The 25,827-nt window shown below is 37.7% G+C and overlaps 1 protein-coding gene across 7 annotated transcripts in view; it reads right to left on the minus strand.

Annotated features, from left to right (window-relative positions):
• Window positions 1-25,827, minus strand: part of LOC127650371 (phosphatase and actin regulator 4A-like) — an 89,409-nt gene that overhangs the window by 31,112 nt on the left and 32,470 nt on the right. For 2 of the 7 annotated variants that reach the window (XM_052135744.1, XM_052135743.1), the window contains exon 1: window positions 23,164-23,686. The exons of 3 other annotated variants lie outside the window; for them this stretch is intronic. In XM_052135744.1, coding sequence (XP_051991704.1) covers window positions 23,164-23,218 — 55 coding nt within the window. In that variant the 5' untranslated portion in view covers window positions 23,219-23,686. Of the gene's footprint in view, window positions 1-23,163; window positions 23,688-25,827 lie in introns of those variants that run through there. 2 more of the 7 variants (XM_052135738.1, XM_052135745.1) reach the window with 2 other exon arrangements.

Consider the following 25,827-nt stretch of genomic DNA (forward strand, 5'->3'; position numbering starts at 1 on the left):
AGAATATATCATTTTATTTAAACATGGTTGGAAGTGATTGGATGATGCTGGCCATTACTTTGAATCAGAATTATTTATGCTCATTTGTGAATTTCCCAATACACAAGATCAGCTGTAATGTCTTTAACATCACAAAAACATGAATAACCAACACTCCTGGAAACATTATAAACAATATGATAAAAAAAATATAATTTATATAATAAAAAGGTGCTGTTGGTGTATAATAAATTCATTGCACCCACTTGTGGACTTAGAACATACAACTTGTGGCATTTCTGCATAGATTAAAGGAAGGAACATTTTGTCAGAACCTCTAGTAAATTACATGTTACTTTGTTTAGTACCATGCAGCATTACATAACACTAAACATTTTTGCTAGTTCTCCCTTTCTTGTCAAAGGTGCAGTATTAAGAGGGAGCACCACTGGAATGAAAAGTGGCAAAACTAGATTTCTAGTACGCTAGACCATAGACTAACTATATTTGCCACATAGACTTTGTTGTTTGTTCACAGGAACAACAGTTTTATCACACCATTTGAATGTATGACGCAATGGGCCGCTTTTGGAGAAACTGTCAAGTTTTTGACTATGCTTGTTTTTTGTCTCAGCTTTCAACTTAGGTCAACGTTATAATGAAATTCAAATTTTAAATGCTGTTTTTTTTTTGGTTTTAAATGCGGCGTCAAATTGCTTTAGCTGCTGTCAGTTTAAACGGAAGCGCTGCATTTACTGTCTCTCCAAATGCCAGAGAAGAGAATATAGCAAAAATTTTATAGATTTTATATATTGCTTGTGCGATTTTGTCAATTCTCCCATCAAGGTTTTTCTTTTACGTGAAGGGTTTTCCGTTCAGTGTTTTTGACGCTAGTTTCACTCTTCTGGATAAGACGTTGGTTATGGTTGGTTATCAACTGAACTGAACAGTAAATGTGTGCTCTCTTCTGTCTACTACAACAAGAACAGCACGTGATGATCATAAAATGTGGTGTTTTGATCAGTCTGTGCTTTCAGCTTATAAGTGGCTTCACACATTCACCTGCGTCACATGTAGGATGTATTTATTTAATCCAATTGGCAGTTTGATAATAACACGGTTTAACAATCACACTAGAACATTTTACTATTTTTATTTGATTGACAATTTTAGTGTTAATGGAGCATGTGCGCATTTGTAAACAGTCGTCTGTCAGTCGTTAAGTTTGAGTAATTTGTACCACCGGAACTGCATAAACACTTCCATGGATTTTATCTACACATAGATACATAGGTATGTTATATTAATATGCAGAGTGTCCCAGCATTCAATTTTTTACTTAAACTGTTATTTATGTCTTGAAGATTTATTCAAGCGAACTTTTTCAATTATTCAGTTCTGTAAAGTCTAAAAATGTTGGGAATTTTTAAAGGCTGTTTTCATTTTATTAAATAAAAACATTATTAAATAACTATATTTCATCAACAAATTGGGATAGAAGCATACATTGTTTTATAAATCACTCATTATTTCATTTAGAAAGCTGAGGTGTGATTTGGGGTCAATGTGACTAAAAGATGGAGCAGGTCACATTTACACAGCAAGCTCTAAAGCACAGATCTGACATTTTGACACAATATCTCCTTTTTTCTCCCACCTGCTTACGTTAACTTAAAGACATAACTGTGTTTACAATATTATGTTGACAAGAACAGCATTTTGACCAAGAAGTGCAATGGACAATTCACATGGACAGCGGTATATAAATGAAATGTATTAAATATAATACATATAATAGTTAATTTAGTGAAAACTATGTGGAAAACATTACTTTTTTTTTTTTTTACTAGATTTTTACGGTTATAGCTTTTACATAAAACATTGTGAATCTACTTGAAAATTACTGTTTGGTAGTGATAGTTCCACTGGTTCCTTTAAGCCATTTCCAAGCAAACAAATAAATATTGAGATTAGGGCAGTCGACTTAATGTGTTAATTCAGTGTGATTAATTACATGAAAAATAGCGCGTTCCTACCATTTCAATTTAAGTTTGAAGTACCACCTGTTTTCAGCAGGAGGCAGTAAGCAAAACTCCAGCTGTATAGGCAATATGCAGCTGTACAGAGTACAAACCACACTCAGGCTAGCTTAACACTAGCGACAGCTCAAGATGAGGACAAGCGCTGAAACGATTAGTAGACATTATCAACAACACAAACAATTAAAAAAAAAATTCTACATTTTTTGTTTTTGAATTGGCATTCGGCATTCATTCTGCATTCTTGTATAAGAATGCAGTGTTTCCCATTAATTTTCCTAGATTGTAGTGGGCTAATTTGTCCCACCACAGTTTCATAATGAACAGAATATATTTGTACAATTCTCATAATAAAATAAAAGGTCTATAGCATTGTGTTGCTTTGCAAAGCATCTCTAACTCCCAGTCAGCCTCTGAGGAGCAAGTTCTACACAGGTAACCACTTCTGATTCATTTCTTCGATTGCTTAAATATATGCTCTAGTCGATATTGTGTTTTGACCATTTGTGAACTACGTTAAACTCGTTTACCATGCTTTGTGGTTATGACTTTTTTGCCATGACATCACCATTCATATCTATACTACCAATGTGTCTATGATAAAATCACTACTAGAGCTCAAAATTCTTCATAGACCTAGCCTCTTAAGTTTGCTCTCAAAGTGCACCAGATTGATGCATTTAACTTTAAAATGTACAGGGATCCGGGGACCATCCACCACAGTCTCACAAAATTGTGAGTTAAAGATAAATTATATTGAACAGAAAGTTGAGAGAGGAAGTCTTCAACCCCTTATACACTGCAACAAAATATGTTTTTGAATTGATTTTGTTTTGGCTTGTTTTCCAATATAAATATCTAAACTTCCTTTAAAACAACATACATTTACTTTAGCAGCTATACTGCAGAAGGAAAAATTATCTGAGAATGTTGAACATAATATTAATAATACAAATATTTTAAAATATCTCAAAATTCTTTATTAAAAGATTCATTCACCTGAGAAGCAGCATATAAGATATTTATAAATGCTTTTAGAGAATAGATCTTGAATATGAATATATTTAGTCTTTTATACTCATACTTTTATTGTTGTGAACTGATTGGCTAATGTATTTGGCTAAGGTGTATGTAAACTTCTGAATTCAACTGTGTATATATATATATAGTTGAAGTCAAGATTACATACACCTTAGCCTAATATATTTAAACTCAGTTTAAACTAAATTCTTGACATTAAATTGTAGAAAACATTCCCTGTCTTAGGTCAGTTTTGATCAATTCTTTATTGCGAGTGCCTCTTGATGATGCAGACCAATTTTCGTGCAAATCGGATGAACAGTCTAGGAGTTAGAAAAAGTAGGTTTTGAAAACATGTAAAAATGGCGCAAAGGAAGTTTGCTCGATCATGACATAATTGGCATCATTGTTCTCGGCATGAACCACAGATTCTATCAAGACCAGTCTCATCACAATAGGCGAAAGGAGTCAATAGCTATTAGCATTTTTAGAAATAGCATTATAACTTGTCCCGAAACATTTTGAGTCCCTTCATAGCATGGTGCCAAAGATACATACCGAGTTTCGTAACGATACGTCAAGTCGTTCGTAAAATGCAACATTTTATGACTAAATTCAACTACATAGGAAAATGTGGTATATTGTTCAACTCACTATGTAACACTTGAACTAAAGAAGACAATTTTTTTTATTTTCGGCAAAAAAGTTCAAGAGTTAAAAAAAAATCTGTTTTTGCTATCTCCTGACCAATAGAGGGCAGTGCACCAAAACGTATTAGGTAACCCTAGGGCCTAATGGTGATGACACGTACCAAGTTTCGTCCCAATCCCTCAAAGTGTTGCGGAGATACAGCCTCAAGTTAAATTTTTTGAATCTTCGTCGAATTCGTTGAAGCGCCATTCGGAAACAGAATGGTTTATCTCAATTTTGCGATGGCCGATTCAAAATGTTTGATGTACAAAATGGCAGACATAGGAGTTTTTAATATCGTTGGATTCGCTATATTCTATTTGATAATATTATGAATTAGCTTTTTTCATATCTCGTGACCAATAGGTGGCACCGTTCTGAAACTGAGCAGGCACCCTCGAGTCATGGTGCCTATGAAAAATAATAAGTTTGGTATGAATACACTAAAGCGTTATTGAAATATACCCTCACATCCATTTTGGCGTGCTCTTCGCGGAATTCATTGAAGCACCAGGCGGAAAAATTCTCATGACGGAAAATTACGTGATATGTTGCAATCCAATTGTCTTGAGCCAATGAATCAAAGGAAAAAATATTTCAAGGACTCACAGTTCAAAAGTTAATAACATAAACATGAGTGCAAATTCGGGCAGTTGGTGGCACTAGAGGGTTTGAGGTAGAGACAACAAATTTGCTGTGGTAATAGATCAGACTGTGTGCCAAATTTCATAACTTTCCAGCAAGCGGTTCTATGAGCTCCATAGACTCAAGGGTGGAAGAGGAATAATAATAATAATAATAATAATATTAATACGAACACTATTTGCCCCTTCGGGGCTTTACCCTTAATAATGTGCCTAAGAAATACCACAACAGATAAAAATTAAACAAAAACACAAAAGTCTTATCAGTGCTCCAGACCATATGTTTTAGCTTTACATCACACACTTCTGCTTAAGTGAGAGATAACACATCAGAAAGTAGATTAAATATTTTCACACACTATGCTTAAAAAACAAACAAATGAATAAAGCAAACACACAGTAAAAAGAAAAATAATACAAATTAACAGGATATTTACATTTTCAGATGAAAATGTGAGTGGTACTTGCCCATGTAAAAGCTGCTGCCACAACTCACCATTCAAATTAGGCTATATAACATTCTGGTCCAAACAGTATCGCTGTGGTCCCAACTTCAATGCAAGTGAGAGTTAGAGCAGGGTTCGACATTTTTGAAGGGGCAAGTGAAAGAGAATCCTACTTGTCTGACTGGACAAGTAACATGATTAAAACTTCAATAATGAAAATATAACTTGGCTATATTTGTGCCTAGGCCTGTGTCACTAATTACAAAATGTATATGTAGTCTTATTTTGCTGTTGAAAATAATCCAGAGTGCATAATTTCATCATTCGCTAGCGATCTTGCTGCACGCTGTTTGACTGACAGGCGGCTTGTATGTGTGCGGGCTTTATATGCGCGTGTGCTCCAAGAGATCTCGCACTAATGCGGATACGTGCCTAAACGGTCAAATACTCTTAAAAATAGGGCTGGGCAATAGGACGATGTAATCGGATATCAACGATATCTTACAAAAAGTGCTGATTGCAACACTCATTAACAGACGATGATTGACAATATCAGGAAATGGTAAAACCATGGATCTGTGAAGTCGCCAAATATATTAGAACAGTAGCCCAGGGTGTCAAATTAGCACCCGCCAAATGCGATGAAGCTGAATCCAGTTCACAAGCTACTCGTCCAAATGCATTTCATGTGTAGGTAATTTTGCTCATATATATATATATATATATATATATATATATATATATATATTTTTTTTTTTTTAAGTTTTAAAGAAACAAAGACGAAAGTGATTAAATCATAAAATAATAAAAGATATGTTCACAATGAACCGAAAATCCGAGTTTTATTTTATTTTCTTATACAGCTTTAACTGTATTACCAAAACACAAATTCGATAAGAACACGTGGCAGCATTATTTTGGAAACACAAGGGAATTTATAGGATTTATTATTATGATTATTATTGTCTTTACATTTATAACAGTCTTTAGTCTTAATCTACAGGCTATTAGTAATTTTCCACCTGTTGTCATTGACGGATACTTGCATGATGGCAAATGGGGCTGTTGGAGATGGTAAATGTTTGGATTTAGGTTTGGTTATATAAGAGTTTTTGATAATTTCATTATTTTAATGGCTTTTTTGTTTTGTTTAAAGTGCAATTTGAATTAAGCAACCCAAGAAAGTTTTTCATGTTTCAATAAATGAATAAAATTTTAAAGCAAAATTATTCACCCACCCTCGGCAGAGGGGTTAAAGATGTAATCGGATATTGCAATATTTTTTCGATAAAACATTTTTGTACATATCGCCCAGTCCTACTTCAAAATTCCACCAAAATGCCTGTCTTGGTGAGGTAAACATGTAAAAATAGAGAGTTATGTCTAAAGTGAACAAACAATGGGAAAAAGGGGGATTTGTATCAAAACATCAGGCTTGAAAAGTGTAAATGTAACCTAATAATAGACCTGCTGCTCTCTGTGTCATTAATATTAATCAAACAACCATAACAAGAAAACCACTCAATGCTCTTGGCTGGATAACTTTAGTAGCTAAAAAAGTATTAATGTAATATAATAATACAGTGAAGACCATTAGCCTATGGTAGTTACACTGTCAGAAAAAAGGGTATGGTCGGGGTCCATTTGTGATCACATAGAGTCCAGCTTATGTGGTTGTACCCTAACTGGTTCAAAGTTACACCTTAAGTTACTAATATATACAATTTAGGGATAGATGAGGTACAAATAAATTTATGTCCATCATTGTGTCCATGTATGTACCATTTCCCCCATAAGAGGAACATAATACTGTATGAAATGATTTTCCTGGATGGGGTGGTTCGAGGCTGCCAAAGCCAAACCCTTCAGATGCATGAAATTCACTTCATAGTCCCAAACATGATCTCAACAATTCAATAAACATGCAATTGAAAATCACCCAACATAAACATAAATAATAAATTATAAAACTAAAATGTTATACAGTAAAATGGTTTATGTTCTCTGGTCACATACAATAGGTAAAAATCTATTTAAAGTTTATTTAGAGCATCAAGATGTGATCGTTTGGATATTTAATTTATTCAAAAGGAAGAGCACAAACTCTTATGCACAATACAAACTTTTTTAAACAAGAAAAACTGAAGAGCTGCAAGTGCAACAGATAAATTCACAGTTTAGGCCTTCATTTAAATTCATCCAATTGGATTGACTCACCGCGCATGCTGTGTGCGGGAAGTTTGGGATGTGCACAGACCGACGCTCGCAACGTGATGATGGATCTCTGACTGTAGACGGAGGATCTACTCCTCAAGTTAAAAGAAACTGGAAGTCACTAAAGAATCACATAAATTCAGGAGGTACATTTAAACTTTAAGTGTTGTTAAAATTGGTATTTTGCTTGTCTTTTGTGTATTTGTCCAATTGTTGTGTTTGTAGGTAGTCATTTTCGTTGACGGGGCCATTGATGTGTTTGCATGCTAACCGGATTTGATCTCCCACCAAAATACTTATTTAAACAGGCTTGAGAGAGCCAACATATTGTTTTCCTATATCAGTCAAGTATGGAATAATTGATGAGGGACCATCAAATTATTGACAGTTATTGGTATACACATCCAGTATTGGTAATCGCATTGCAGCCATTGCGCCTCAGGTTTCAATAATTCGATGTTCGAGATCATCCTGCTTATCCCAAAGCTGCTTCACCGTAAGACGTTTTTTACCTTAGTTTGAATTAACTCTCTAGTTCACAGCTTAAATACATGCATTAGCTTCCTAATTACATTGCTAATTATATGTTGTATTTGAAGGGGGAAAATAAATTTACAATTTGACTTGTCATTTTGATGATGTCACCTTTTGTGTGCAGGCAGGTGGATGGAAAGGGTAACCACATCAATTCAACTCGACACTATTGAGTTAAAATACAGTATTCTGTAATTGTAATATAGTTGGGAAGCTACTTCTTGTATTTATGCTGTGAACTAGTGAGTTTACCCAAACTAAGGTACATATGGACAAGGTATGTAGATACACATGAAGTCCACTTAAGTACAGTCTTGATACACTTTATTTTACGTAGCTTATACCTGTGTAATATTCTGTAGTTGCAATGTAATTAGGAAGCTAATGCATGTATTTAAGCTGTGAACTAGTGAGTTAATTCAAACTAAGGTACATATGGACAAGGTATGTAGATACACATGAAGTCCACTTAAGTACTGTCTTGATACACTTTATTTTACGTAGCTTATACCTATGTAATTGTCTGTAATTTTAATGTAATAAAGAAGCTAATGCATGTATTTTAGCGGTGAACTAGTGGGTTATTTAAGATGGATAAGGTATGTAGATACACATGAATTGCACTCAAGTACAGTCTTGATACACTTTATTTTATGTTACATACATGTAATGCTACAAAACGTACACATTTGCCATGTGTAACTGCAGACCTTAGTAGCCTAATATATTTAAGTACTTCTTGTTACATTGTGTGGTACTAAGTACTTTCTTACATAATTACAGTGTACCAAGTTTGTAACACGTATGTAACAGACTCGGCTTGTTACATATTTGTAACACGTATGTAACAGACTCGGCTTGTTACATATTTGTAACAGTAGCTGCCTATTACATGTGTGTAATTACAATCTGTAAGTACAGGCTGTACCATAACTTAGTTACATGTTAATTACATTTTGGTACATGTAATTACAACGTTTATTACTAAGTAATTAACTAAGTAATTACTCTGTATCAAGGACTACGTAAAATAAAGTGTTACCGAATTTTTTTCTAAAAACTGAAGCCAATCCCCCACCTTTCCCCACAGTCCTGTAGAAATCATATCCATTTGGAGAAAGTTAAAGGATCCAAATCACCAATGCAAATCCAAGTCTCCATCAAAGTCTAAATCCTGCAACTCAAATTTATTTACAATGAATGTTTTATAATGAAGAGATCTTGAGTTTATAGATAGTCAGGTGTTTTGGGGCTCTGTGATGCACCGAAGAAAGAAGTTTCCATATCGGCTGTCGAATTCATGCATATCACAAAACATCGTGGATGTGCGCAGAGATTTTTTAATCCTGACCAAAAGGCTGCCCAGATTTCCATGCTTTGTGGTGTTTTTTCCTATGAAATGAACAGCCAAAAATACATCAGACACCCTCTGGGAGAGGTGAGGAAAACCGGGTATGAAAAAACGTATCTTCTTCAGGATCTCGAGCACACAAATCCATGACAGTGGATTTTATATCTAGAAGTGTTTGGACGGTAGGAATGCACGGTACTGATTCCTTGAGCACATACACACATAAGCAATACAAACAGGTACAGAGAGCACAGGACGGGAGCAACGGCATGCCAACAACCACACTGGCGCAATCTTGCATTTTATTATGGCCACTCAACACTATGAAGTTTTCAAACATTCACCTTATGTGTTCCACAGAAAAAAAAAGATCTACAGGTTTGGAGCAACATAAGGGTGAGTTAGGACATCATTTACTTTATTGGGTGAACTACTTTTATAAGACTGATACGACCACTTTAATGTCAAGTTAATGTGAATGATTAACTTTCCATTACTATATAAATCAGTTATGTGGTGAAATTGACCAAATTCATTCATTAACTTTCCAGTGCTTCAAAGAGGGCTTCACTAGTATTGTGCATGAGCTTGCACCAAGAAAAATCCTTTTGGCCAAAATATAAATTGAAGCAAGAGAGGAGATGCTTGCAGAAGATCTTCCAGGTATTTACTGTGGCATTACTATGGATTATAGGAGTAGTAAATATTGTCAAATTATTTTTTTGCTTCATCAGAATGAATCAATAATGCAAGTTATGGGTTATTATCAAATGGATGGTGTTCAGGGGAATAAGAATCAAAGAGGGGGTAATTGCAGCCTTCAGTGCATACTTTCAGAATCGTAATCAGAATCGGATTTATTGCCAAGCATGCTTACACATACAAGGAATTTGTCTTGATGACAAGAGCTACTAGTGCACAACAATACAATACAGCAACAAGACAGAGATAATAATAAAAATAAATATAATAAAATAATTTAATAGAAAATAAAAGACAAATATATATATTTTATACACCTATACATACATACTGCAAATCTAAATACAAATATGTTATATACAGTGCAAAGGAATGTAATGGCAGAAGAGGTAGGATGTGTTGGATAAATATAAAAAGACTTGTCTGTGAATTGCACATAATTATTGCTCAATGGGACAGTTTTAACTGTTCATTAGTTGGATAGAGGGAAAAAAAACCTTCCTGTGACTGACGGTTCTGCTGCTCAGAGCTCTGAAGTGTCGGCCAGAAGGCAACAGTTCAAAAAGGTAGATGGCAGGGTGAGTGGTCCAGAATTATTTATACAGCATTTTTCCTCACTCTGGAAGTGTACAGTTCTTGAAGGGAGGGCAGGGGGCAACAATAACACTCTCAGCACTCCGAGCTGTCCTTTGTTGTCTTCTGATATCCGATTACATAGCTGAACCAAACCAGGCAGTTATTGAAGTGCAGAGGACAAACTTAATGACTGCGAGTAGAGTGGCAAGGGAAGTACAACCTCTGCTGGGTCTTTTTCACAATGGAGTCAATGTGGGTCTCCCACCTCACCAGTCTCTCAAATGATTGCATGACCACAGACTTCAGGGTGTCGTGTCTGTTGTCATTAAGTCTTGTGATTTTTGGTTTCTTTGGGACAGGAATGATGATTGAGCATTTGAAGCAGCATGGGACTTCACACTGCTCCAGGGATCTATTGAAGATCTGTGCGAAGATGGGGGCCCAGCTGGTAAGCACAGGATCTAAGACACGTGGGTGAAACACCATCTGGACCCTGTACTTTTCTTTTCTTTTCTTTTCGGAAGACAAGTCACACCTCTTCTTCACATATCTTTAGTGTAGGTTGAATAGCAGGACGGGGGTTGCAGGAGGTGTTTGTGTGACGTTAAGTTCAGAGTGGGTGTGGGGTGTGAAATTGGGCTTTTCAAATCTACAGTAGAATACATTCAAGTCGTCAGCCAGTTGTTGGTCCCCTACAATGTTGGAGGTAGGAGTCCTATAGTTAGTAATTTGTTTTAGGCTGCTCAACACTGATGCTGGGTCGTTAGCTGATAACTTGTTTTTCAGCTTCTCAGAGTATCTTCTTTTAGCTACTGATTTCCTTATTCAGTGAGTTCCTGGCCTGAATGTACATTACTTTATCCACACCTCTGTAAGCATTTTTACCCTATATGAAAAATATATGCACTTCCTGAAATGTGCTATTGCAAAGATATGAGTCAATAATCATTCAAAGATGTCCTGTGTTCCAGAAGAGACTATTAAGAATAGTCAAAAAATACAAATTGTCATATTTTACTCAAACCTGTATGACTTTCTTTTCTTAAGTAGGGACAGAATAAGGACCTAATTTAAATAAATAAAAAACTCAATATGAAGAGGAACTGTTTTATGTTCTGGGTGGCAGCATATATTGCAATATTCCTGGCAGGGTCTGGTTCAGGAGTGAACACAATGAGCGGCGTTCTCGTCTACACCCTGGAGGAACTCTTGCTATTCCTACCTCGATCATGAGCCTACTGCCTGCAGGTGAATTTGCCGCGAGCTGCTCAGGAATCCCAGGACAACAAACACACATTAAGACTTCATCAAAGAAGCGAGGATCGAGGAGAGGGGTACACCTAAGACTTTAAAGAAGAGGACATAGACCTAATTTACCGGCAATTACCGTCTAAAATAAGCTCCATAAAAGAGCAAAATGGATGAACTCCCTGCGAAAGCAAAATATGATGGTTATATAATGATCAGAGCTGATTGTGATGATTTTGTGTCTCAAGTCTATTGGACAATGACTGTGCATTTTTGTGGATAACAGGTGGGCAACATCCTTGGGGATGTTAACTCCTGTGATCTGTCATGTCACCTGCCAAACCTTCAGCAGTATGTGGATTGTCCGACCCGATCCACAGGTACCCTGGAAGGATGTTTTTGCAAAAGAGCTGATGGTTACGAGGCCATTGAGGGTTTTAAAAGTTAAAGGTGTCATGGATAGACTCATGGAGGCAGAGATATGAACTCCGTAGCAGGGTTTATTAAACAGATTATTGAAACAGTGATGTAAACAGTTTGAGTAAATCCAGTTGAGCAGAGTGGCAAACAGCAGGTGAGTAATACCCAGACAGGGTATAGACACGAACATATCTCACAACAGTCTTATGATACTTGTAGGCAATAATGAAGACACGTGTATGTTTGATGTAGAAAGCTCTGGCGTCTCAGAGATACTATCGATGAGAACAGACAAAGAGCGTGTGTGTGAAAGCGGGTATATATGCAGTCCTTGATTAGCCACTAATGATATGCAGGTGCGTGTAATAAGAACTCAGGGGAGAGTGAGCACTGACGGCAGTGAGGAAGAATGAAAGAGAGAGAGAGAGAGAGAGAGAGAGAGAGAGAGAGGGAGAGAGAGAGAGACTGGTGGATCCATGTCAAAAGGTGTACCAACACATAAATTACAAATAGCTGTTTTTACCATCGTGGCTTATAATGACGTTCTTGCTCTTGGTGTGGTGTGTTGTGCATGGATGCCGCGGAGAATAGCATGAAGCCTCCACGCGTGCTATAGCTGCACAGTAACATGCTCAAAAACCACGTGATAAGATGCGGATTGATGGTCTCAGACGCGGAGGCAACTGAGATTCGTCTTCCACGACCCAGATTGAGACGAGTCACTACGCCACCATGAGGACTTGGAGTGCATTGGGAATTGGGCATTCCAAATTGGGTAGAAAAAGTAAAAAACACAATGTCCTCCAAAATGTATTCAAATTTATAATTTGCAAAATATGATTTATGTATGAACATTGGCAGCAACTCTGTAGGACACAAAAATAGTGCTCCTCGCGTGAAGCGTGCAAAACATTCGACTCGACGACTTGGATGCAAGTCGGTCGTTTGTTGATTGCGGACACTGCTCGTGCTGCTCATGGCTTCAGCAGGTCTCGAGTAAAACCAGAGATTTACAAGACAGTGGATGGTAAAATCATTGTTGAAGATGAGTTACTTAATTTCCTTGCTGTAAAAATTAAGACATTGAGCCAGGACGAGACTGTCCTCCTGGCTACAAACACTTTTGACTCCGAGTGGATAGAGACTTCCAAAAAAGTGCTGTTTGAACTATGCTCTACTACACAGAGGAATGTCTCACATAAAGGGACACAGAAAGATGCCAACAACATAAAGAGCTGCCTGAAAGTATTGAATGAGTGTGGGGAGGATATTCTCAGGTTTGTCTCTCACTATTTGAATGAACTGCCGCCGGTGACATTTACTAACATGGATGTCTCGACCCTACTTGGAAAAATGGAACAGTTGTCTGCTGAGGTTTGCACCCTGAAACGTGCGGTGCAGCTACAGACTGATGTTGGCGAAGATTTTCGTGCTATTACAATGGAAATGCATCGCCGTGTGGGAGTATTGGAGTGTTCTATTAACCTGGCTCGAGGCGATGGTGTGGACGAGCTGGCGGTGAGTGTCGGGGCCCTTGGCCTGTGCGGTGTGGCGGGGAGGGCTGCACCGGTGGGGGCCTTCGGGTTGGCAACTGTGGTGGGGGCTTCTGCTCAGAGTGTGGAAGATGCTGACGCTACAGCAACGGATGGTCCCAGTGGATTAACATCGTTGACAGGCTCTCCAAAATGGAGTCATGTTGTCAAAAAGGGTCAACGTCAAGCCCGAGAGAACAACGATGCTGAAGTTAGCTTCAGATTATGCACTGGACAACCCGGGCAGAGAAAGAAAACAGGTAATGTCAAACCTATTATTGGAACTGGAACTGTCGGCAATATCAGAGTGGTCAAGACTAAGCTGGTGAGTGTTTTTGCTTCCAAGTTTTCACCAGATCTAGACGCTGAAACTTTGTCTGGTTATCTCAAGGAAAAACTTGGACGGGAGGTTGTCTGCCAAAGGATTGATACTGTGCACCGTAGGTGTGGTTCATTCAAAGTTACTGCTGAATGTGATGAGGTTAACGAAATGTATGATCCGGAACTCTGGCCAGAAGGGGCATTAGTTCGGCGACATTATGAGCCGCGCAGGGCTGGAGTTATCGGCTCAAACATTGCACCCGCTGTGGGGAGATTGATTGAATATGCTGGTGCCACGGGCACTCATTAAGTCCTAGTAAATGGACATTCGGATTGTGTCGTACAACTGTCGTGGCCTGCGGTTGGGGCAGAACGCAGGAGATAAAGCACGCCGCCTAGTTGTTGACAACCTTTTGGAGAATTGTGATACACTCCGTTTGCAAGAGACATTTTTAGCAAAGCAAAACTTGGAATGTTTAAACTCTCTCAATAATGATTTTTATGGGGCTGGGGAGTCTACAACTGACCTTGGCATGGGTATAATCAGGGGTAGGATATCAGGGGGTGTGGCTGTCCTATGGAATAAGAAGCTAGACTCAATAATAAATGTGGTTAGGCTTGATGCAGATTGGTGTATAGCCCTGCGTTTTTTCTGCAATAACAAGGAGTTTTTTTGTTAAATGTGTATACACCATATGAAAGCTGTCAGAATGAGGACGAATATTTGAATAGGCTTGCCTTCATCAGTTCCTTTATTCAAAACAGTAATACCTCTTGCGTTTATGTCATTGGAGATATGAATGCGGATATTTCGTATGAGAAGTCACTATTTGGTAAACATATAATTCAATTCTGTGAAGATAATAATCTTATATTGTCAAGCAGAGAATTGTTGCCCACAGACAGTTATACTTACATTAGCGAGGCCTGGCACACTACATCATGGCTGGACCACTGTATCAATACAGCTGATGCACATGCCTCAATGGGGAATATGAGCATTTTGTATGGGATAATAACGTGTGATCATATACCTCTTGCTATGGTGATAAATGCTGAACACATACCGGAGCTATCTGGATGTGGAAATGGTGTTAATACAAAAGCATTCCACTGGTCAACACTCGAAAAGGAAGACATTTCTGCATACTATGCACATACAGACAAGTCATTAGGTAATATCCAACTACCCCTAGATGCAATCCTGTGTAGGGATATTAACTGTGAGGATGTGAAGCATAGGAGAGATATATGCTCCATGTATATAGTTCATGCTCTGTATGAAGGCAGTAAGCCCTACTATAAACATAAAAATAAGAACCATAACAATAAGCCTGGCTGGAAGGAGTTTGTGGCTGGATATCATACGGAGGCACGGGAGGCCACTAAATCATGGGCTATTGCTAGTAGACCTCGACAAGGTCCTGTGTTTGAACATAAAAAGCTCACTAATGCAAGATATAAGTATGCCATTCGTTTTATATGTAAAAATGAGCAGGCTATGAGGGCTGATTCCATGGCAAAGAAGCTCATAGGTAACAATGTTAATGACTTTTGGAAAGAAGTGAGAGTTCTTAATAACTGCAAAACATCTTTACCCTGCACTGTTGAAGGTTTTTCCAGCCCAGACAAAATTGCAGAGTTATGGCGACAGCACTGTAGTACCTTATTTATCTGTATTCACGCCGATTTGTATAAAGTAGAACACATTGAGAGTAATACTTCGTTGGAATCAATGGTGATTATGTAACATGAGGTACACCAAGCCATACATAAGCTTTCTGATAACAAAGCTAGTGGATTGGATTGTATTTCTGCTGAACATCTTAAAAATGCTAGTATAAGAATAGCTCCTTTGCTTGCCATTTGCTTTACTGTTTTTATGATACACGGTGTATTGCCAGACTCAATGTTGGCTGTTCTATTAGTTCCAGTAATTAAGGACAAAGCTGGGAAGGTAGGTAGTTTAGATAACTACAGGCCAATAGCTTTAGCGAGCATATTATCAAAGGTGCTAGAAAGAATTCTGTTGGACAGATTAAATGAATTTATTAACACCACAGATAACCTGTTTGGGTTTAAAGCTAAACATGGCACTGACTTGTGTATATATGCTCTGAAGGAAATTGTGAACAAATATAGAGATAAAAACTCATCAGTTCTTATGTGTTTTATTGACGCTTCTAAAGCATTTGATCGTATAAATCATGGTAAATTGTTTAACAAATTAAGGCAAAGAGGGGTGCCCAAGTATATTGTGAGAATTTTGGCTTACTGGTATGCCCACCAGACTATGCAAGTGAAATGGGGCAATAGTGTCTCAGCTTTATTTGGGGTTGGCAATGGAGTCAGACAAGGGGGTATTTTGTCACCTACTCTCTTTAATCTCTATATGGATGATCTGTCTAGGCAGTTGAGGGCCTGTAATACTGGGTGCATGATTGGTAATTCAATAGTGAACCATATGATGTATGCAGATGACCTTGTGATTTTTAGTCCAAGTAGTGCTGGATTACAGCAGCTACTTAAAATTTGTTCGGCATATGGTGTGGAACATGATATCAAATATAACGCCAATAAGAGTGTCGTCATGATCTGTAGAACTAAAGAGGATAAATGTTTGAACTACCCTGATTTTAAATTGGCTAACAATCAGCTTAGTGTCTGTGATAAGGTGAAATACCTTGGTCATTTTATCACTGATAGAATGACAGATGATGAAGATATCTACAGGTAATGTCGCATGATGTATGCACAAGCCAATATTCTCTTACGTAAATTTAGGGCATGTACAGTTGGTGTAAAGATATTTCTTTTTAAAGCATATTGCACACCGTTCTATACTGCTCACTTGTGGTCAAATTATAGAAAGACAAGTCTTTTAAAATTGAAAGTAGCATATAATGACGCAATGAGAATGTTACTCACAAAACCAAGATGGTGTAGTGCAAGTGAGATGTTTGTGGCTGCAAGAGTGAGGACCTTTCATGCCGTTTTAAGAAACCTAATGTTTAAATTCATGTGCCGGCTTAATGGGTCACAAAATGAAATAATAATGGGCTTAACTAACATACAGCTAAGTACTACACGCTACCAATCTCGTATGTGGAAGCACTGGTATAACTGTCTTTTGGTAGAACAATGACTCTCTATTATCATTTTGTTTTGTTTTGTTTGTTTTAAGTGTAGGTATGTAGGCATGTGTGTTATGGAGTATTCATGTATTGTTGTGGGTAAGATTTGGACCTTGAGTCTGTAATAAAGTTTTTGATGCCTTAGGTAATCCCATATATGTGCTTTACACATATAAATTCATAAATACATCATATTAACCTCAGCCGTCCTGCCATTTACACATGTGTTTAAGCAAAGAGTTCTGTGGAGGAGATGATGGGTTTTCAGTCACCCGTTTAGTCATGCTGTCATGCAATATTTACCCTTGTGTAGTGTTTTCACAAGAGTTTTGGCTGAGAGAACAGACTTGCTACTAAATCGATTGTGATGTGTAATATACAGTAGGTATATATTAGGCTTAATCTGTGAATTAACAATGTATATATTAAATTAAATCAGACAACCCAAACAAGACCAACACTGACTGATATACGAAGAACAAAAACAAAAATACCTGTATGGTCCAGAAATGAGACATGTAACAGGTGTTTTATGAGGATGATATGAAGTAGACTGTTTCAAATATTCAGCTTCACCCTGCAGCAGAACAGCTCTGATAATAATAGCCTAACAGCCATAGTGATCTTGCTTCTTTTCATATCAAACGTCATTATCACATCAAATTAATATTTACGTTTGAAACATTACCTAATTAAATGTATAATTACATTTTGAATATTGAGTAGCTCGTGATTTCCAGACATGTGTATAACTGGGGTTTAAAAAAATGTATTGCGTCTCATCTCTAAAGGCGAATTAATGAGAGAAAATGTGTTTGTTTTTTTACAGTAGGAATAAAACTAGCGATCTGTCCCTTTACGAGTTCAAAGTTTTGACGTCTATGTGCCTCCTTCACTGGTTATGACATACTGTGTTAGCTTTGTGATTTGCTAATGTCTCAAAAGGCAAACATTGATTTGTGTACTTCGTATAAAGTATGCAGATAAAACGCAAGTGTGTTTAAAAAAAAAACAAGCTTAATTATATTTATGTTAATATATAACTTGATATATCAACAAGTTCCCATAAAACTTTTAAAGGGTTAGTTCACCCAAAAATTATCCCATAAATTACTCACCCTCAAGCTATCTTTGGTGTATATGGAAAAAATTTGTCACGAATTAGAAGACAACAACGAAGATTTTTAAAGAAAAATGTCAGAGGATTTCGATATAAGTTTCGTTTTTTGCCCATCCCTATTTGTTTGAAGCAGATTACACCAACCAGGAACTCTGGAAGATGGAGGAGGCTGCAGCAGCGGCACAAACAAACGAATCTGGTAGAGAGTGCGGGAGACGTGGTGGTGCTCATGCAGGAAATTTGAGGTAATGCCAACAGAGGCTAAGAGTATTTGCTGCCATGAATGAACAATTGGAATGACTGGATAGACACAAGAACGCTCCATTTTAAGACTTATATAAATCTACAGTATAGCTAAAACAACTCACTTCTCACTTCTACGCCTACGTCATATGCTGGAACTCGACTATCTTGTGAACACACGGACGACTGTTACCTGAAGCCAGTGATTATAGTTTATAAAGTTATAAATATGGATATTTTTCTTACAAAAATGAATCGCTTCTCTTCAGAAGGCCTTTATTAACCCCCTGGAGCCGTATGGATTACTTTTTTGATGGGTGGATGCACTTTTTTGAGCTTCAAAATCTAAGGTACCATTCACTCCCATTATAATGCTCGGAAGAGCCAGAATATTAACTCATAAATATAACTCTGATTGCATTTGACTGAAAGAAGAAAGTCACCTAGGATGGCTTGAGGGTGAGTAAATTATGGGACCATTTTCATTTTTGGGTGAACTAACCCTTTCAGTTCAATAAACATGTCTTCTCTTAAATTACAATTCTTTAAAAAAAATCGTTAGTGTTAGGCTATTATTTGCTGATGTCAAAAATGATCATATTTCACTACAGAAATGTTGGTATTGTGACAATGTATATGTTTGTGCATGGTAAATCTTGCTGCAATAACATGATGTAAAAGTAGATCTCATTACATAGAAGTGTGAGCGTAACTGCTGTCAATGATGGCAATTGGTGCTTTTCTTTATTAGACAACCACATAACATAATTTAAACTACCATTTGTCAATAAACCCCCCCCTTACCCAGCACGGTTTACATGTCTGTCTAAGAGAATTGAGTTGATTGCATAGGTAATATACTTTTAGGTTGGACTTCTATTGTAATTTTAGAAAACTTACAACTGAAACTTTGACCATCACTACTTGTACTATTATGTAACCACTGCTTAAAATGTGAATGACCAATGTAATTGTCCGAAGGAGCACATCACAATGTTTAATGTCAAGCCCTGTATGGGATTTAGTAATAACACATCTCTCCTTGACAAGCCACACGATTTGAGGTATCATTTCGCACACTGCATGGCAGCAGTGAAAACGGTTCATTTCTTTGGGTTTGGGGGGTTAGCTCAAATCCCTAACAGCAAGTATGAGCATGAGTGATGATTGCTTTAGCAAACATGGCTAACGTGGAATTTAATGAAGTAACTGAAGTAATTATTGAGTAAGACTCTTACTGCAATAACATGGAAAAACACATTCCTTGTGTTGCTAGGATAAGGGTAGGGCACATTGATGCAAAGTACAAGGTGGCTCATTGATACAGTACCACAACATGTGCTATAACAGATTTATACATTAATCGAAGTTAGTGTCACAGAGCAGAGACCAAAATAAACCCCAACAACCCTAGCCACTGATACACACACACACACACACACCTGACACAAATAAACACACAAATGCACACACACACTTAAACACCTCACAAGAGCTGCCCGGTATCAATGAGCTCTTTGTTTCTGGAAAGCTACAAAATCCTCTCATATAAGTGACATATGTGAGAATGGGATCAGAGTCGACTGACGAGATCTTGAACAGAGTGGACAGAGAAAAATATGCAGCTGATAATGCTAAAGGACATTACGAAAGGAAGTCAAGGACACAGAGTAAATAAACACAGAGTTCAACAGTCAAACTGAGAACCGGATGAGCTCATAAATGGGTCAAACTTTAAGGAGAGCACTAGAGCACTAGTGAGGGCACTTTGCATGCTGCCTTTGGTCAACGAACAAACAGAAGATTCACTGCAATACATCAAAACAACATTGACAATCTGTCGGATGGTGCTGGCCTGAAAGTGAGGGAGAAATAGATACAGTGTGTGTGTGTGTGTGTGTGTGTGTGTGTGTGTGTGTGTGTGTGTGTGATGTCAAACAAGAACATGCACCAGTCCTGTTGAACAGGAACAAAATCAGTGGCTAAATATAATCCTATAAAATATTAATAATACAATAAACATGTTTTTTTTTGTTACTATTTTATATTTATTTATTTGTAAATTGATGGTTGGAATATTTTCCCATTGGTGATGTTTCTTGCTTTGTTTATAAAAGGAATACAGGCATACTGCATAGTGCATACTACACAGTATATCGTTGCTGTCTGATGAAAACATGTATCTCCACTTTTGGCAATTTGGACTTTTTACCATAGATGGAATGCACCGAATGACCTCTTCCTACTGTTTGAATTGTGCATCGAAATGAAAAGATGTTTAATCAGGCTTTCTGTTTAACAAGTATCTCCATTGGCCTTGAGAAGTGTCCATCAAAAATGCATATGTCCCACCCATATTTTTTGAATAACGTCAAATAATTTACCTCAGCAATTTACCTCAGCGGCTGAAGTGTATTGAAGAGATTGCCTACATCGTGCTGGCTCTGTGATTTCCCTGACAACCAAAACCATTCATGCACGTACAATGTCAGGTTGCTTTTAAGAAGTAGACTACAGCCGCAGACGGATACCAGATTTCCATCTTCGCAAAACCGCAAGTGATTCTGACACGGAAAACACATCTCGAAACCAAATTGTCCGGTCAACAACCAGAATAGAGACCCTAGTCATAAAACTGATTTCAATCTAAAATAGTATGTGAAAGCTCAGAGTATATCCAAAAATAAATTGTCTAGCAATCCACACCATACATACATACATACATACATACCAACTGATTTCTGGGAACACAAAGTTAGACTCGAGTCATTGGAACCCATGATGAATTGGGAGAAGTCAAATGGACTAACTTGTTATCATGTGCCTTTCAGTAATGACTACGGTGAGTAAAAATACATTCAAAAGTGAAAAGCAGATTTTTACAGTTTCAGAAGGTTTAATTATTAAGTTTATATCATTAAATAATATAAACGGTAATGCACCGTAAAATATACAGGCATTAAAATTAAATCCCGTAAAGCCTGAAGCGTAGTTACCATATTTTTTTACAGTGAATTTCTGGAAACCGCAGCTGCCAGTTTTTTACCATAAATTTAACAGGATTTTTTTTTACAGTGTTTTATGACTGGATTCTGTCCATGTTTTCCAAATCGCGGAAATTATAGGGCCCTAGTCAAGTGCACCGTGTTGTGAGATACAGCATTCCACATGGTATGCATCCTCCATAAAATGAGAGCAAATTACTTTCAGTGTAAAACATTCAAATTCAAGTAGTAAAATGCAGAAATTTACGCAAGACAAGTATTAAAAACAATATACAGAAATTTGCTTTGCTCATTTTTAATCAATGAGACTCATAGTCTGTCTCTATATCTTCTGTATCATCATCTTAAAGTATGCGGTGAAGGAAAGGCTAGGGATGTGCACGAGTTAGAGTTAGAGCTACTGGAGTATTAAAAACACTACTAGAATATCGCAAATTCACTTTCCTTTTCGCATTTGCTTTTAATAATAAAAATTTGTTTTATGTAGACTCAAGAGTTTATATCTGTGCATTACTCTCATGCCGTCAGTATTAGTTTCCATGTAAGCTTCAAATATTTTTATTTCTATTAATGCATATATTTCAGATTTTTTTACCCCCCAAAAGAAAAGCATAGTTTGTGGAAGTTATCTTATTGGTAATGTTTGTGAATGAAACAACATATAAGATTCACGTACGTGTCATACTTGTGCATTTTAATGTACAATTAATTGAGTACTCATTTTTGTGGGAAAGAGTACTCGACTACGAAATTACTTGAAAATGTGCAGACTGCATTTTTTGTTACCAGCTCAAACATAAATGCTGCAATTCTTAGGGTTAGGATGAAAAAAACAAAAAGGTCAGCAAACCACTTGATCTTGAGACAATGCTTCAGAGTCAGCTCAAATCAACAGACAGCACAAACACTGCTGCAAGTGATTAAAGCACCAAACACATGGTAACACATATAGTACCAAACAAAAGTTTCATCATTACCATTTCTTACATTTTAGAATACTAGTCATCAAAACCATGTAAAGACACAAATAGAAGTATGGGAATCACTATATGCACTATTGACCAAAATGCTAAAAACATATCAAAACTACAGTATATTATATATAAGCTTCTTTAAAGTTGCCATCCTTTGGATTCCAACTCGGCACACTCGGTTCAATTCTCAGAAGCAACTTTATGAGATGCATCCTGAGATGCTTTTAAACAGTACTGAATGAGTTCACATGTATACTGGACAATGCTGTTCCTTTACTATCCGCTCCAACTCATCAATTTCATGCAACTTTATTAATTACAACTTTAGTTTTGTAAAGCAGTTCTTACATTGGCACAATTTATGCATCTTCAAAACTAAACTAAAAATGCATTTAAGCATAAACCTTAAGTCCTTAACCGAAAGTAAACAGTGTTCAATCTTTAGACTGGTACTTGTTTATGATGAAAGAATATGGCAGAATTTATACTCCCACAGAGAGTTGCAGTCAACTCAAATAATCTCATAATGTCTACTCCCATCAGGACAGGAGAGACTGTGAGCAATAGAAAGTGTTCTTGACAGAAACATGAGAATGGCCTATTGCACAATCACCACATTCCATCAGCGTACATTCCCCCCACCTGCCCATGCCTGTCTATTATGCTGTCTTTCATCTCAAACACTTATACACCTGCCATAATTCAGACTAGTACACTGGGTATCTGTATGCACAAGAAATCGGTTCCTTTCTAGTGCAAGACACTCTCCAAGCAAAACAGGTCTGGTATTGCTTTATGAATCAACCATTTCAGATGTTTTACCGAGAAACAAACTGAACTCTTTCAGGGAAACTTGTGTCAAAACAGCAAATTAACTCTATGAGAACATTCAAAAACAAAAAACAAACTATGCATACTTTTGTCTTCACATTTTCAACTCCACGTTCAATACAAAATGTTGTGCAACTCACCTGTTATGTAGGCACGGTTCGGGTTTAAGGTCTGAGTGCTCGCTCCCTGTCCCATATTCCTGCCCTGTACCCCCAGGGCCGTACCGGGGCCTGTGGCAGGGAGGACAAAACACAGTTCCACTACTCCCACCGCAGAGGTACATAAGCTATGTAACTGTAGATGGCTGAGCTTACGCTAGTATGTTTGTGGATCTTTTTGTCCCTCCTTCTTCACGTCTCTGTTTTAGTCATTCTCTCTCTCTCTCCTCTCAACAAGTCAGAAAGGTCCCTCCCACTCGGCAGCTCTGACTTAATAAATAAGATAGGCTGCACGTCTGAAGTATGTCAGCTGGTTGGGATGTAGGGATGTCGGTCATTCCCCGCAGCGGACTTTTCAGAGAGAATGTTCACAGGTCGTGTCTCCAGAGTAGTAGATATCGGAGAGGGGTCTCTGGGGTCTTGACCTCTGCTGTAACACCTTTATTTCTCATAATGCATTAGATGGTGAGGTGTAACCTGAGGGCAGCAGCAATACGAGCAGGGGCAAGATAGAGTGCTCCGCTGCCAGGAAGTGACATCATAAAGGTCTCAAATTACAAGGAGAGAGACAGCCAGTGAGGCAGTGGCATATGTTTGTGTGGCCCTGATTATTTATGTGTGTGGGAGTGAAATGAAGAACACATTCAAGAGTATATACTTACACAGATGCTAAACATCTAGGTGTAACCGAAACGGGAGGGAAAATTCCAGACAGTTGTGGTAATTAATAAGGCTGTGCAATTCAGTTGAAATGTGCATGTTGTAGCATTAATTTTCTTGTTTACTACCATCTTCTCACCAACCTGCTTATTTTCTCATCTCTAATGAGAATATGCAAACTTATCCATTGGTGGTGCTTGCCCGTGACAAACTTGCCACCACAAACCAGGGGGAGGGAGAGGGTTTGGATGGTTGCCAGGTCAATACCATGCAGTTACTAAGATGTACTAAGGCTTTGTGGGTGGGTTTGTGGAAGGGTTTTCTGGGTGGTTAGCATATTGGTTTTGCTGATTAATCAGTGCTGACAGCTACTTTTGGAATTTACTGTTTTCGGCAAGAATTAGGCAAGGGCCTTGATAGCTCAGCGAGTATTGACGCGGACTACCACCCCTGGAGTCAAAATTGGCCAAATTGGCCCAGTTGCTAGGGAGGGTAGAGTAACATGGGGTAACCTCCTTATGGTCGCTATAATGTGTGGTTCTCGCTCACGGTGGGGCACATGGTTTGTTGTGCGTGGATGCTGCGGAGAATAGCATGGGTCTCCACACGCTCTACGTCTCCACGGTAATGCACTCAACAAGCAGCATGATAAAATGTGCGGAATATTCTCAGACGCGGAGGCAACTGAGATTCATCCTCAGCCACCCGGGTTGAGGCAAGTCACTATGTCACCATGAGGACTTTGAGCGCATTGGGAATTGGGCATTCCAAATTGGGGAGAAAAGGGGAGGAACATTTGTTTTTATTATTTAAATTTAAAGACGATTCTGATGTACAAATGTAGCCTCTGGAGGTGAAATATTAACAATCACAGACACCTCAGAGGATTTACTGTGTATAAATATGTATTCAATGAAAATGAGCTTGTTTACATGGCCACCGGGAAGCTATGTACTGAGAAAACACTGCTTAAGGTGCTAAAGCGAAGTTTGCGTTTACATGCTCTATGTTAACCTTTTAATAATTCCATATACATGCAGCTCGGTCAGTAAGCCATGTTCGCCACAGCAAAGAGTATACAACCTAATTATTCTACAATGCTGACATTAATAACAAACAGGGCATCCAAGAATGACTTTCGTTTCTTTATTTCAAAATATTTCACAGTTGTTGCTAGGGCTCGTTTCAGCATTGCACTGTAATAATGGGTTTCCCTCTTTCATCACTCCAGGATTCCCCCAGAGCACTATATGTGGACGTGGCAGATAGTACTCCATATTCTAAACTGTGTGCTCTAATTGATTGTGTGTGTATATGTGTGTGTGCAATTTTTCCTTTCTCACTGTACTCCCAAAAAAAATTGAAGTCTCACCATGTTGACTTGTTGATACACAATGCAGTCCAGCATCCTATGATGTCTGTTTTAGGGCTTGATATTAATGCTTGTCAGCTTGTCTGGGACAAGTGGGTTTTCTAAGGGGCAAGTGAAAGAGAATTTTCATAATCAAGTGCAAAATTAATAATCATTCCTGCACGTTTCATGTTCAGAATGTGGAGAATTCCCGCACACATTTATTCATTTAAACATTTAGCTGAGAGTCTATAATCTAATCCAAACAGATGAACAATCAAATTAACGTCTTTGCATCAAACTGTAATTCCAGAATCTGCATGATATATCAGCTCTTCTGCATCCCTCTCATGTGCAGCAGTTAATTGAACACTTTTTGAATTTAGAGTGAGCGCACGTAGCGAGGAAGTGCAATTTGTCACAGATTTACTGAACTTAAGATGTTACAGATCAATAAACCTGTTAATCAACATGAGAATGACATCGTACCACGTCTCTGTAAGTGAGCGATGCGTTAAAACTATTGCTCCTGTTTTTATTCAAAGCTGTCAATGTTGCAAGCGCACAATAGCCTAGTTTCCATCCACTTTTCGCGTTTTGTTATCGACAATGTGAAATTGCTATTTTTTTTTCAG

Source organism: Xyrauchen texanus, chromosome 10 (genome assembly GCF_025860055.1).
Source record: "Xyrauchen texanus isolate HMW12.3.18 chromosome 10, RBS_HiC_50CHRs, whole genome shotgun sequence".
Classification (NCBI taxonomy): domain Eukaryota; kingdom Metazoa; phylum Chordata; class Actinopteri; order Cypriniformes; family Catostomidae; genus Xyrauchen; species Xyrauchen texanus.